This window comes from Sceloporus undulatus, chromosome 6 (genome assembly GCF_019175285.1).
Source record: "Sceloporus undulatus isolate JIND9_A2432 ecotype Alabama chromosome 6, SceUnd_v1.1, whole genome shotgun sequence".
Taxonomy (NCBI): Eukaryota; Metazoa; Chordata; class Lepidosauria; order Squamata; family Phrynosomatidae; genus Sceloporus; species Sceloporus undulatus.
This window is the reverse complement of record NC_056527.1, coordinates 78,327,103-78,341,254: the sequence shown is the minus strand read 5'-3', so window position 1 is coordinate 78,341,254 and position 14,152 is coordinate 78,327,103. Positions and strand designations below refer to the sequence as shown.

General features: G+C 41.4%; 1 protein-coding gene across 4 annotated transcripts in view; it reads left to right on the top strand.

The window, feature by feature from the left end:
* LOC121935791 (UDP-glucuronosyltransferase 2A1-like) overlaps window positions 1-14,152 on the top strand; it is a 56,018-nt gene that overhangs the window by 38,551 nt on the left and 3,315 nt on the right. For 3 of the 4 annotated variants that reach the window (XM_042477675.1, XM_042477677.1, XM_042477676.1), the window contains 3 exons: window positions 7,889-8,037; window positions 9,535-9,666; window positions 12,748-12,835. In XM_042477675.1, the coding sequence (XP_042333609.1) occupies window positions 7,889-8,037; window positions 9,535-9,666; window positions 12,748-12,835 (369 nt within the window). Of the gene's footprint in view, window positions 1-2,964; window positions 3,249-7,888; window positions 8,038-9,534; window positions 9,667-12,747; window positions 12,836-14,152 lie in introns of those variants that run through there. The other variant, XM_042477678.1, reaches the window with a different exon arrangement.

The window sequence follows — 14,152 nt, the reverse complement described above, 5'->3', positions numbered from 1 at the left end:
AGAAAGTTCTTGAATCCGCGGTCCTACTCTCTGAATGGTCAGTTAGGCCTTACATCAGCTATGATGTCACAGTCCTTAGCATGTGATGTCATCTCTCATTAGCATGCACCTCCTCCCAGATTAACCCTTTGTGTTCAGGAGAAGTTCCAGATGGCTGGAGACCCAGCCATCCACAGTTCCTTACTATATTCTTTCCTAGTATGTATGGTCACAACCTGTATGTGTTCATACATGAGCACCGAGAACATAAATGTAATAGAACATTTGCTGCCTTAGATGGAGTGGGTTGCTTTGCTTCCAGGTTTCAAGGTGTCTAATTCCCCACTCCTTCACTAATATTGTTTGTACCTGGATCTCAAGTGTATTTTTCCTCTTCAGCTTCTATGGCTGTCTTAATTTGATCTATTCCCATATTGATATATGAGGGAAATGGGGCTCATTCACTTTCAAGGTTTATTGATTTTATTGACTATTTTTTTGGCAGCATTTTATTGGGATTGTTGTTTTAATGCTATTTTAGGGTGAGAGGGAGATAGGGAATTAGGATTTGATGTCTTGTTATGTTTTTACTTGTGGCTTGTGTGTTATATTTTCATTGTTCTTTGTTTGTTGTTACCTGCCTCGATCCATACAGGGGAGAGGCGGGATACAAATTATTTTATTATTATTATATTATTATTATATTATTATTATTTCTGGGTTTTGCAGTATGTGAATGTCCCACTTTTTAAATTATCTTTGATCCTTCACTACATGTGATTTGTCATGTGGCTCAGGAGAACCATATCAGACAGTTCACTTCTCATCTTATCTAGCTATAGGTTTACAAACCTAGGGCACCGGTCTGTGGAGGGTGGCACATCGGCCTACAAAGGGCAGTCCCTAGTGAGATTGTGTAGTTGTCTGAGGCCTTTCTGGAGTAGAAGGAATGATGTTATATTCGGATAGATACGTCACCCCTCCAAGTCTGCAGACTTAAGATCCACGGAATTGAAAATCGGCAGAGGAATGACCACCATTAACATGAATGGGGCGTGTGCCCCACATGCCATGCCCATTCAACCCAATGGGACTTGAATATGCACGCATTTGGAACATGTGGAAGGGGTCTGGACAGTTCCCTTTGAGTTCCAAGTGCCAACTGTTTCCACTCTTCCTCAGTTCATGAAACTAGTTCGGTTTTCCATTTCCTTATTCAATGGTCAGTGCAGGACGCTTGGGCAAGAACTTTTTTCTGCTCCCCTAACTCTGTGTTTTTACAGATAGTAGATTCTATGCGGTTCTTTTAAGAAGAATTGATTCTGAAGTTTGTTCAACCAGTGGGAACGGAGATTGCTTCATTCTGGAGGGAGGGACAAATGGTAGAGGGGTGTTTACCATCCCTTCTCAGTTTTGGCAGATCCATCATCCCCCCCCCCCAGGCAGCCCTGCCTTTGTACTTGTGGTGCATGGATTTAAAAAAAATTGATAGAAGTTTTGATTCATTGCTTTGTATGACTACCATTATATTACCATTATTTCAGTGATATATGGGAATTATGATTTATGAATAACATTAGTGCAAAACATTACTGAGGATTCTATATGGTGTGGTATGGGACCCATGAGTTACTGCCTCAGTTGGCACACGTCTACTGAGCCATAGTATTTCCCCATCACCCTGTATGGCTGGAGGTTACCTTACGGGGTTCTGGGAACGCAAATGGCATGGAACAAAAGGTGGGGGACGGATGGAACTGGGAAAGGATGCATTTTACTATATGCAGGAACGGCGCTGATTTCGCCGGAAGTCCCCTTTCCATTCCGTTCTGTTCCCCATCCGTCCCAGAGGAGGCCATTTTCAAGAACTGTTTGTTGCTTTCCCATTTTATTTCCTTCCTGCCCCTTTTGTTCCGTGCCATTTGCGTTCTCAGAGCCCATGCGATAAGCTCTGATGTGAGAGCTGGATAGTAAAAAAAAAAGCAGTAAGAAATAAATCAATTCCTTGAGATGCGGTGCTGGTGAAAAGCACTGAGGAAACCATAGAAACCAAAAAGACAAACAAATGGGTCAAACCAGAACTCTCCCTGAAAGCCAAAATGTAAACTGAGCGTCATATTTGCCACTTATGAGAAAAGCAGACTCACTTGAAAAGACAATATGGTAGAAGATGAGGCCACTAGGAAAAGAGAGACCATAGAACAGGGGGGAATCAAGGAAGATCATCAGAAAGATCACAAACATGAATCTACATGTGTGAGAATAGTTTGACTTTTCTAGGGAATTGCTGCACTCAACCAGAAATTTCCTATTTCCAAGCAAATAAAGCTGGTACTTTACGAGAGGATGTTTCTAATGCCAACTAGGCGGATATATTAATCATGTTGTAATCTGGCTGGATGCAAATTTGTGGATCCATGACAGATTTGCTTTTACACACGGGAATTTTCTTTTTTTACACTCTGACCAGGAAGACAAAGGTGAACCATGTGAAACCTTTATAAGTCAAAATTGCCCTGTAGCTTTTCCCTTTGCTGCACCCTAATCAAGCAGAAAAAACAGGTCACGATGTCTGTAAAATGGGTGCCGGTGCTTCCCATTTTAATGGTGTGCCTCTTGAGATCAGCTTCTAGTTGGAACTTCTTATCTGGCCAGCTGACAACAGCACTGGATCAACATGAAATTTATTCTGCCGGAACTCACAGACAAAGGCCATCAAGTGACAGTGTTATGCCTTCCTTTTTCCAGGCAATTAACACAAGTGATCTTCTCCCTTTCACGGAAGTGATCTCTGTTCCATTCTCAAAGGAAGAAATGGATAATCTGCTTCAGGACTTCCTATATTGTGGTCTTTTGGTGTATGAACTTTCTTCTGGGAATTGTCACCAAGGTGTATGACTTTTCTAGGAGATGGCAAACAGGAACAAAGTTCTCTGTGATATGGTTGTCTTGAACCAGAAAACTGTGGAAGGGTTGGAGTCAATTGGTTGACATCTTGATTTCAGACCCACTCTTCCCTGTGGCGAGTAGTGGCTGAGACAGCTTCATGTTCCATTTGTATATTCCTTCCGATTCCTATTGGAAAACAGTGGAGCGTCTTTGCGGCGGTATCCCTGCTCCACCATCATTTGTGCCGGCCAGTCTAGGTGCTAACAGACAGGATGTCCTTCATGCAGAGAACAGGAAACATGCTCTTTTACTTTTTCCAAGACATTTTGTTTCATCAGTTTTCTGGAAAGACTGGAAAAAATACTATAGTGATGTTCTAGGTAGTTTGCTCCTAGTTTTTGTTGTTGCTCTTGTGTTCCTTCAGTTTGTTTCTGACTTATGCAACCCTAAAATGAAACAATCAAAAGATTTTCCTTGCAACATTTGTTTGGGGAGGGGAGAGAGTTTGCTTTGCCTTCCTTGCACAATGTCACCTAGTCAGTGGCGTTTCCATACCGGGGGGTCACCTGGTGTGAGGGTTGGGGCTTGGGGCAGGGCTTAGAGGATGGTACCAAAAAGACATGCTCAACTCCTGTGCTACAGGCTTTACATAAGGAATGCTCATGTGGCAGGGAGGGAGAAGTCTCGGCTCCCTTCTGTCCCTGCCGCATGAGGGTTTACTTGAAGTAAAGCCTCATGCAGTAGGGATGGGGGGGGGGAGCTGGGCCTTCTCCTCCCTGCCATGTGAGGCACATGGGAGGTGCACGACAGGGAGGTGTGGGTGCTCATTAGGTGTCGCCCCTTCTGTGGTGCACCCAGTGCTGTCACACTCCCCTAGTGATGCTACTGCCACCTCGGTCTTTCCATGGCTGGAGTGGGGATTCATATACTGGTCACCAGAGTTGTAGTCCAACACTCGAGCCACTACACCACACTGGCTCACCTCTTAGTTCTAGTTACGGTGTGTGCTTTTTTTTTTACACCGTTCAACATATATGCAGAACATATTGTAAAAAAAGCAGGCTTGGATACAGAAGAAGGAGGAGTGAAAATACAGTGTGCCCGCATTTTACGCTGAAAGCTGTGCCATAAAAGCCCCTTGAGCACCCCGAAAGAAGTAATGGGGCACGCGCTGTGGTTACTTCCAATGGGGCTCCAGCATATGTTGATTTCCCCTTACACGGAGGGATCTGGAACAGATCTCCACATAAGGGGAGGGCCCACTGTAGAAGAAAGGAATATCAACAATCTGGGATACTCAGATGACACCACAATACTAGCAGAAAACCTCAAAGACCAGGAACAATTACTAAGAAAAATCAAGGAAGAAAGTGCAAAGGCAGACCTATTGTCGAACATAAAGAAAACAAAAATAATGACCACAGAGAACCTGCAAAAATTTTAATTGGGAAACGAAGAAATAGAAATAGTAAAATGCAAGGCTATACAACTAAGCACAAAAGTTAGAACCGTACAAGCCATTTTATTCCGTATTGCCATGTATGGAGCTGAGAGCTGGACAGTTGAGAAGGAGGATAGGAGGAAAATCAGCTCATTTGAGACGTGGTGTTGGAGAAGAGTGCTAAGGATTTCATGGACAGCCAAAAAGACAAACACATGGGTCCAGGAGCAGACCAAGACAAATTTCCCTAGAAGCCAAGATGACAGAGGACAGGTTGTCATACTTTGGACACATCATGAGAAGGCATGAATCATTGGAAAAAACAGTAATGTTAGGAAAGGTAGAGGGAGGTAGAAAGAGAGGAAGGCCGCATGCAAGATGGATGGACTCTATTAAAGAGATCACGAGTATGAGTTTGCAGGAGTTGAGCAGAACAGTGAAGGACAGAGTGTTTTGGAGATGTCCCATCAGCATTGTCGCTATGGGACGAGATTGACTCAAGGGTAGTTAACAACAAAAGTAGTAATCCGTATGCATAGCATATGGAGCCATTTTTGGGAAGCCAGTCCTAATAATTCATTAATATGGGGACGCTGTTCTGTGGCTTCTAAATTCTGTACCTCTGCAACGGTAATCTTGACCTTAGGTTGCTGGGACTATCTTTTTCTTTCATCCCTCTTCTCCTGTAACATGCTTTCCAAAATAGCCACATAGTGAATTGTTTCATACTGAATGAATGTAGAGTGACAAAACTGCACAGTTTTTGGCACATGTGGGAACATGAGAATACTAGGAAAGCATTGGTATGCTTTGTCACAAGTAGAATGTTACTGTCTTTTCACTGAGCATTTCTAAACCAAACTCACCCACGCAGAGGTCAAAAATATAAGTCTTGAGATAGGGAGGAGGCAGCTGAACCTTTTTGGTTCCATTATATGCTAATCTGCAGTATGGATGCGAGGTTTGTGGATGAAGAACATGGAATAAATACTCTAAAGAATAAGAATAAGAAAAGAATAATAAGACTAATTCATCCTTTTCCTCAATGAACTGCTCTACTACTGTCTCTGAACTAAAGTTTTGTCACAAATCATTTTAATTCAGAACAGTGGCTTTGGATCCTCTATGGTTTCAGATGGCTAAAACAGATTTGAATTCTTCCCCAGGCCTGGTTAGGTTAGGTATCTCTGAGCCGAAGAAGAAATCAATTTCACCTTTAGCTCTTGAGGTTCACAATGTCATTGTATGTTTAGAAGGACGTGTTACAAAAATGATGGGCACAAGGAAAGCACTTCCCTCTTTCTCCTTTTTCATATAAGTATCCCAGTGGAGCCCCCAGCTCAAAAAGGGGATAGGGCTCCTCATGTTTTATATAGTTTAGAATTTTATTTCTGCTCTTTAGTCAATCAGAAACTGTGGCCACATGCGAAAAGCTAAAGTGGCAAACAATTTAATATGTTTCACATTTCACACGCAAGAACATACAGTATTATAGCCATCCTGGGAGGTTGGCTGAGGACACTTTGAAGGGTGTGCTTGTTATCAAGGCAACCAAAGCTGAACTTTGGACAGAGAAAAATTTCTTAACATTCAGCAGGTGAGGAAGGAATTTGATCCCTTGGTTTGTATAGAGTTAGGCTTGTGATCCATGTCAGGATTTTGTTCTAGCACTGAGACATTCAGTGCTAAAATGAAAGACGAATGATTTTGAAATATTTCCAAATGCAAGATTTCTCAGTGAGACTCCAGCCTCTCCCTTTGCAATGTCATTGTTCAAGCAGGAAAAAGAATTGGCACAACGTCTGTGAAACGTATGCTGGTGCTTCCCATGTTAATAGTATTCCTCTTGTATTCCATTGAGAACACTCTCATCTGGCCAGCTGACATCAGGCATTACATCAATTTGAATTGTGTCATTCATGAGCTCACAATCAGGGTCACCAAATAATGGTGCTGCTCCCTTCATTCTACCAGAGAACTAATTCAAGAGCACTCTCACCCTTAAAATGAAAAGGACCTCTGTTCCATTCTCAAAGACGAAAGTGGATACTTTTGGATTCAGCACATCCTCTCTATCTGTGGTCTTATGAGAAATGGAAATTTCCCATCAAATTGTATGACTATACAGCAGAGCACATGAATAGAATTATCTGTTCTGATGTGATTTTGTCAAACAAGAATTCGCTGGAGAAATTGGAGCCAGTAGCTTTTCATGTCCTTATTTCAGACCCACTTATGCTTTGTGGGGAACTGCTTCTTTTTTTGACTCTTGGAAATCAGGGACTAATTTCAAAAAATGTGATGTACATTATGGGTACAGAAAGAGCAGAACGAGCAATTTGACTTTTTTCTGCTATCCTGAAATATACAAACCACCTTTAGTCTATCTCACATGTTTCTTTCTCTACTCTGACATCTGCTGAGGGAGCTGGGCTTATGATACTTTCTTCTTCAACCTTTGGATTATATGCCTCTGTGTCTTTTGTACTGCTGCCTCCTTCCCTTCCATGGCATGGCTATGTCTGCAAATAGGATCTTAGCCTTCATCTCCCTGCCTATGATGCTAGGAGCAGTGCAACTGCTAGCATAGTCCACCAACAGGGTTCTGGCTTATGTCTGCACATGAACACTACTCTCCATCTGCAGTGCTTTATTGATTATTGAAGAGACTTGATTATGTAGCTCATGAAAAATGATAGATCACTCTAAAGGAAATGGGTGTGCCTTCACATTTGATTGCTTTGGTGCATAATCTATACTCAAGACAAGAGGGCACAGTAAGGACAAAATATAGGCCGATTACAAACCGGCACTTGGGACATCCGCAGGACGTCCCATTTTAAAAAAGGGGTGTCTCTTCTAGACGCCCCTGGGTCTAATATGGACTCTGTCCGTACAATATGGCGCCGGCCGTTCCACACGGCCGGTGCCATCTTTACGTATCGGACGCTGTGCGTCCGAACGTGTTGCAGCACTAATGACGTCATTAGGGCGCCGCAGAAAGAAGCTCCATTCTTTTTTGCTCCGTAAGGGAGCCGCGCGGTGTGGCTGCGACGGCTCCCTTACGGAGCAAGCGGCGGCGGCGGCAGACCGCCTCAAAGCGGCAGTCTATAACCTGCCATAGAGAAACAAAATGTTTTCCTATTGGCAAGGAGCACAGACAAGGCTGCATTTTTACCACCATCTCTATTAGATTTATACAGTATACAGATCATATGGAAAGCTGCATTTGGCTCAGGGCTTGTCTACATGATTTAAATAGTCCTCATTTCTCATTCTGTTTCAATAGTATGTGATACTTCCATGCAAGTGCGCATTCACACAGTATTCTGTGTACTTTATTGTGCTACTGCATGCACAATGGTCTTACATGCACAACTGTGCTTATGCTGCTGAAATCTGGATAAAACTGTTGCACAATACATACAAAAGTCACTCTGCATGTATTGTGCAACTTACACTAACAGAATGCCAGCTGGTGTGAATTATTTTTCAGTTCTGGAAATTGGGTTTCAGAGTGCTTATGTATCTTCAAAGGAGAAATATGTTAAATTGAATTCCACTTCTTTTTATCCACAGGGAGACCCACAACATTGTGTGAAACAATGGGCAAAGCAGAAATATGGCTGATCCGAACCTACTGGGACTTTGAATTTCCACGACCATTCTTACCAAATTTTGAATTCGTAGGAGGGCTGCATTGTCAGCCAGCAAAACCTTTGCCTAAGGTAATTCCCTCTTGTGTCACCCACCTGATAATGATAAAGTTAACTGTTTTTTGTTCATTGCACCTTGAAGAAAGTGGGCTAGTCTGATTGGCTTTGCAGGTATCCAAAGACACAGAGCTTTACTATATTAGAAAAGAAAAACGAAACAGAGCAGGAGAGTATCAGCTTTGTCTGTGCCTCTCTGCATGCCCTCGGAGCACTTCCATTCTCCTTCCAAAGGGAGACAGTTGTAAAAGCATGCCTTTCATCAAACAGATTTTTTTCCAGCATGACATAAGACATAATTTCATGATCATCTCCCACAGGAAGAGAATGAGAGTTATCCAGGATGTCATATGGAGAGGCAAAAAGAAAGCCAGTAGTCTCCTGCTCTGATTCATCTTTCTTTTCTAATGCTGTTAGGCTCATTGTTTTGTTAAGAAATGCAAGATGCATACTTGAGGGAAAATAGATGCTTTTACAATCAAACATCACTTGAAGAGAGCACTGCTTCTAAATATGGGCTCAGCATCTCATCTTTTTTGACTCTAAACTTAGGCCCCGTACAGACGGCCAAAATAAAGCTGCTTGAGTCACTTTGGAGGTATGCTGTTTAAATGATGCATGCATCCTAAGAGTCTGGAAGCCGCACTAAAGCCATGCTTCGGTCCTAAGGACTAGAGTGTGGTTTGGCGTGACTTCCGGTCTCTTAGAATGCATGTATCATTTAAACAGCATACCTCCAAAGTGATTGAAGCAGCTTTATTTTGGCCTGTCTGTAACAGCCCTTAGAGACCTATCCACTATCTCTCCTAAAACCAATCATGATTTTAAGAGCAACTAAGAAAAAAACCCTGTTAAAATATTTTTCTCAGTTTCATAGTCTGCCAAGTGTCATTGACTGGAATTTAGGACCATTAATGGTTTGGATTCTATCAAAAACCCTAGGAACCAGTGAAGTATCATCAGATAATACCTAACATTCTATTAGTGACATATACAGTCATAACCAAAAGTTTTAATGGGCATATAGATCTTTTTTGGTTGTGGCAAAAGAGCAATTCACTACCTCCATCATGCAACAACCCAAGCCTTGCAGGACTTACCTTTGCACTGCATTTCTCCTCTTAATAATTTAGTAACTGTTGGAGAGTGATGAGCATTGGAGACTTTCTGGCTATGTCCCTATGGCCAGATGCACAACGACAAAGGCATCCTCTGAGATGCCTTGGAGGTTCAATAGGATGTTACTGTTGTTATCCACCTGGCTATAGGGACATAATCATAAGCTTCTCTGATGCCCACTGTTCTCCACAAGCCCTAAACTGATACCAGAGGTAAGTCAGTCCTGTGAAAAAGGATAGAGGAGATGTGTCATAGTCCGGCCTAATCAAAATCTTACAAAACATGTAAGACCTTGGCTAACGTGTAGTGGCACTTTAATTGTCACAAAATGTTGATGTTTATGTTGTTGTTTTTCCTATCACTATTATTTTTGTTGGTTTTGTTTTTTAACAGGAAATGGAAGAATTTGTCCAGAGTTCAGGGGAACACGGTATTGTGGTATTTTCTCTTGGTTCAATGCTTAAAAACCTAACAGATGAAAAGAGTAACATGGTTGCGCTGGCCCTCAGCCAACTTCCACAGAAGGTCAGTGTGCTGGATGTATTTTTTTTAAAAGGTTATTTGTACACTAAAGAATTTATCACACAAGGATCTTCTCCCACTAAAGAAGTGTTGCTTGTAAATGAACTATACAGTCACTATGATAGAAAACCTCTGCTGAACAAATCTTGCCAAGAAAACCCTATGAGAGGTTTGCCTTAGGGTCGCCATAAGTCAGAAATGACTTGAAGGCACACAACGACGACAACAAAAGTAGATTTTTGCAATTCATATTTAGGATTATTATTATTATTATTATTATTATTTGTATTCTGCTTTTTCACAAAGGAATCAAAGCGGATTCCAACAGTATAAATAAAACATCAAACAATTAAAAATTACAATTTAAAAAACCCCAAACCCGATCCCGACCCCCAATCATAAAAACAGTGATCAACCCCTAAAAAAGATTAAACATCAAAAAATTTAAAACTGTCCAATATGAATACACTAAAATTTTGGGTAAATTAGCACTAGAAATGAGTCTTCCTCTAGAGGAGGGGGGGACGGGGGTGATGGTATCAATCAGTTTTGATATCAGTATCAATAGAGGGGAGGCAAGTCTAATGCATCTAATGGATCTAAAGATCATTGTGCCATTTCAAAGACTTCAAGCGCTCCCCCTCAAACACATCTTTGAAGCTAGGTATTAACAACAGGTGAAGGAGTGCTGAGCTACTGGCAACTGAGGTGCTGAAGGGTGACATGCCTAGTCTTTCCTGCCAGAAAGCCACAGTGCAATGAGCCACAGTGCGCTTCTTGTCCCATCATGGCTTGTGGGAGGGATGGAGGGGGCTGCTTGTGCCATCCTTCACCACTCTACTTGTTACCACCTTGGAACTCCTTTGGTTAGTGCAACTGCTTGGCTTCTAAGGTGGCTTTTAGGTGGGTTGAATCAGGAGACGGATTACAGCCATGTCTCCCATTCAGGACCTCAACCTTCCTCACTTATCTGAATGAGTTTGGCATAGACTTGCCTCAAGAAACCACATTTTTGTTCACAGGTTTGCATCCTTCTGTGTCTCTGAAGGTATGGGTAGATGGGGCTTTGTTTTTGTTTCTTTTTCTTTTGATGCCTTGACTGTTGTGCTACCTGTGACCTTTCTATGCATGGGTGTGAACGCTGGACAGTAAGAGAATCAACTCATTGTAAATGTGATCCTGTAGTCGAGTTCTCCAAACAACACGGACCACTAAAACAACAACAACAAATAAATAGGCCCAACAGAAAATCAAGGATAAACTCTTCCTAGAAACAAAAATGACTAAACTGAAGCTATCATACTTTGGACATATCATGAGGTGATATGACATGGGACAGCACTGAAAGCATTAGCAAAAGAGGACTGCAGTGTTAGGTGGATAGACTGAATAACTGGAACCATGTCTCTGAATCTCCAAGATCTATACAGGGCTATTAATAACAAGATGTCTTGGATGTGTCTCATTTGTAGGGCTGCCATAAATCACTCAATAAAAACAACATTTGTGACTCTTGCATTGGCTTTTACTTTTTAAATATATTTTAAAAATATGTTTCTCCCACCAATGCCCACAGAGAAGATGCTGTATCAACGTGGCTTAAATCTGAATCTTATTTGAAATACTCAGCTAAATTCCATCACTCTTTTCCTATTATTGTGGATGATTTTAATGCAGTGGCAGGAATTAATCTGGCAGATTTCTCTACCTAATTTAACTATAAAAAGCCGGCATGGAAAAACTTAAAACACAGTTTATGCCATTTCAAAATACAGATGTATTAATCCTGTAGACATGTTTGCTCCAACTTGTTTTTAAAAATGATCTGTGTATTTTGAACAATTCTAATGTTGAGGATGTTTGGGAAAAATTCACGTATGTTTCCTCATGGGGATCAAGGGTGGTTTATTATTATTTTAGTTCTTAAGTATCTGAAAACACCGGATTGTAATGGATTTAATACAGCTTTTTGATCATGAACAGCTCCAGCAATATGGCCAGGAACCTAAAATATTAACTTCTTTTTTAAAAATAATGAATTATTTCAAAAGAGCTCTTAAAATGAGGAACCAAATTGGTGCCTCCCAGGCATTCATAGAAAGCTGCTGGGACAGATTTCTCACCATTTGCACCATTCACAGCCAGTCCACTTTAGATTTGGCATATTTTTCCTGATCCCTGCAGTTTACAGGGATTTTTATGAATCTACCCGTTCAGTTCTATTATTCCCTACAAACCAGAAAAGTCTAAAATATTCTTAACAAAAAAAGAGAGAAAAGGAAAGGGGAAAAAGGTCAAAGATTATATTTGCAGTATTTAATAAAGTCATTCCGTAGCCTCTTAATATCCAAACAAATCTGAAAAAAATCAGAATGGCATCATCTTCATTTAACAGGTGGGTTTAGTGGAGTTACTAACCATGAGCTAAAATCTAATCTTAGCAGTGAATGAGGTTTGGTTAAGTCTAAATTCAACCCCATGTATTTAATGATTAAAAAGAAAGGGTCTAAAACATAAGCATAGTCTGTAGGATGCATGTGGCCATTGTAACCCACTTTCATAGCTCCTGGAGCCTCCTCTGTCTCCCCCAAAGCACTTTGAATCCCCCCCCTATTAAAAATGTCTTGATGACATTTTCATCAAAATTGTCTAAAAATGGCACCCCCCCAATAAGTGCAAATCCTCCTTCATACCCTACGACACCTGTCCAGAGTCCCCCTTTCTTTCAATGTCTTCTTTCCCCTCCATTTCATCTTCAAAATAGGGACCGGAAGCAATGCAGCATGATTTCTGCTTGCCATTTTAAAGGAGAAATGCTTGTGGGAGGAGAGGCATTTTGGCACACTCAGGAATGCAAGAGCATCAAGAGGTGAGACATTCACTCCTGGCCCCCTCACAATTGCCCACCCCTGGTTTAGGAGAAAAATATAAAACATATCAGGAAAAGAAATCCTATTGAAGCATGCAAGTGCTATTCGAGAAACTTCAAAATAAATATGATCTTAGAAAGCCAGATGTAAATGTAATTAACTTTTCTAATTGTGTTACAAGGGAGATTTCCCTCTTTTTTGTATTTCTTTTTAGGTGATTTGGCGATACAAAGGGAAAAAGCCAGAAACACTAGGCTCCAATACCCGACTTTATGACTGGATACCACAAAATGATCTACTTGGTGAGAAATCTTATGCTGCAGTGTTCTTTGGTTTTGCAGCTCTGTTCAGACAATCACTAGAGAATCTGTCCCATGTTTTTCTTTCCTGGCTGTCATGGGCAGTAAGGATGAATAGTTTCCACCTGTGCCGTTCCATTTTTGTTCACTGTATTCGCTTTGCCTGCTTTCTGGCCTAGCCTGGGTAATTTCTAACATCTCCTGGTGGACTACACCAGCTTAACTACACTGGCATAAGTGGTGGCAGTATGAAAAAACAGGCCACGAACCCAGGAACCATGCAAGAAGTCAGAAGTATAGGCAGTTTGGAGCTGGTGGATTTTGCCCATCTTCCTTGCCAGCACTGTATGGTCCCGGACAAAGTCTAACCACTAACATACTGCACTGATCAGATCTTTGCCTCAAAGTAATAGTAGAATTGGCAAATGCACAATTTTCTGTCCCTTCCTTTCCTTCCCTTGGTGATTACTAATATGATTGACAGACTAGAGCTATTCCAAGCCCTGAGATTTTAGGGCCAAACCTGAGACTTAGGCACGATCTTTCCTGATGTCACTGGTTGGGCCTGGAGATGCTATACTGTGATGATACAAAGGGCAGCCTCTGGAGAGGCAATCAACCATTAAACCACAGTTACACAACATATATAGTGCGCCCTTCCCTTATGTGGGGGATCCATTCCGGACCCCCCCAGTGTAAGGGAAATACCATGTATGGTGGAGCCCCATTGAAAACAATAGGGCTCGTGCCCATGCCATTGCCTCTTCCGGCGCACAGTTTTCAGCGTATGCTTAAGGCGCACCCACGTATGACACAGGCGCACTGTACCATTCAAATAATAATTTTAAAAACCCAGTCCAAGTAATGGACTATACATGTACACACACTCTTCAAGGCAGCACTCTTGCCTTTGGATTCTTCCTCCTCATCCTGAGAACAGAAACTAGGCCGTGAGATTTGGCAGTTACCAATGTACACATGCACGGATACATATTGATTAAATTGGTGCATTAAGAAATCTCAATTATATCACACAATTACAGCCAGATTTCTCTTGCACTGTGCTTTTGCAAAAGGTCCAGTACATACAAAGTGGCAGAGGTGCCCATGCTCTAAGCCTCTGCACATTTATCCTGCACATATTAGCTGACTCCTACTCCATCCTTCCTTAAACATCTCTTCTTCAATTCTGCTAGTTGCTTCCTATACTGTAGATCTTTTTAGAATCCACAACTGTAAGCCTGAGAGCAGGGAACCGTCTAATTCAAAATAATAATAATAATAATAATAATAATAATAATAATAATAATAATAATAATA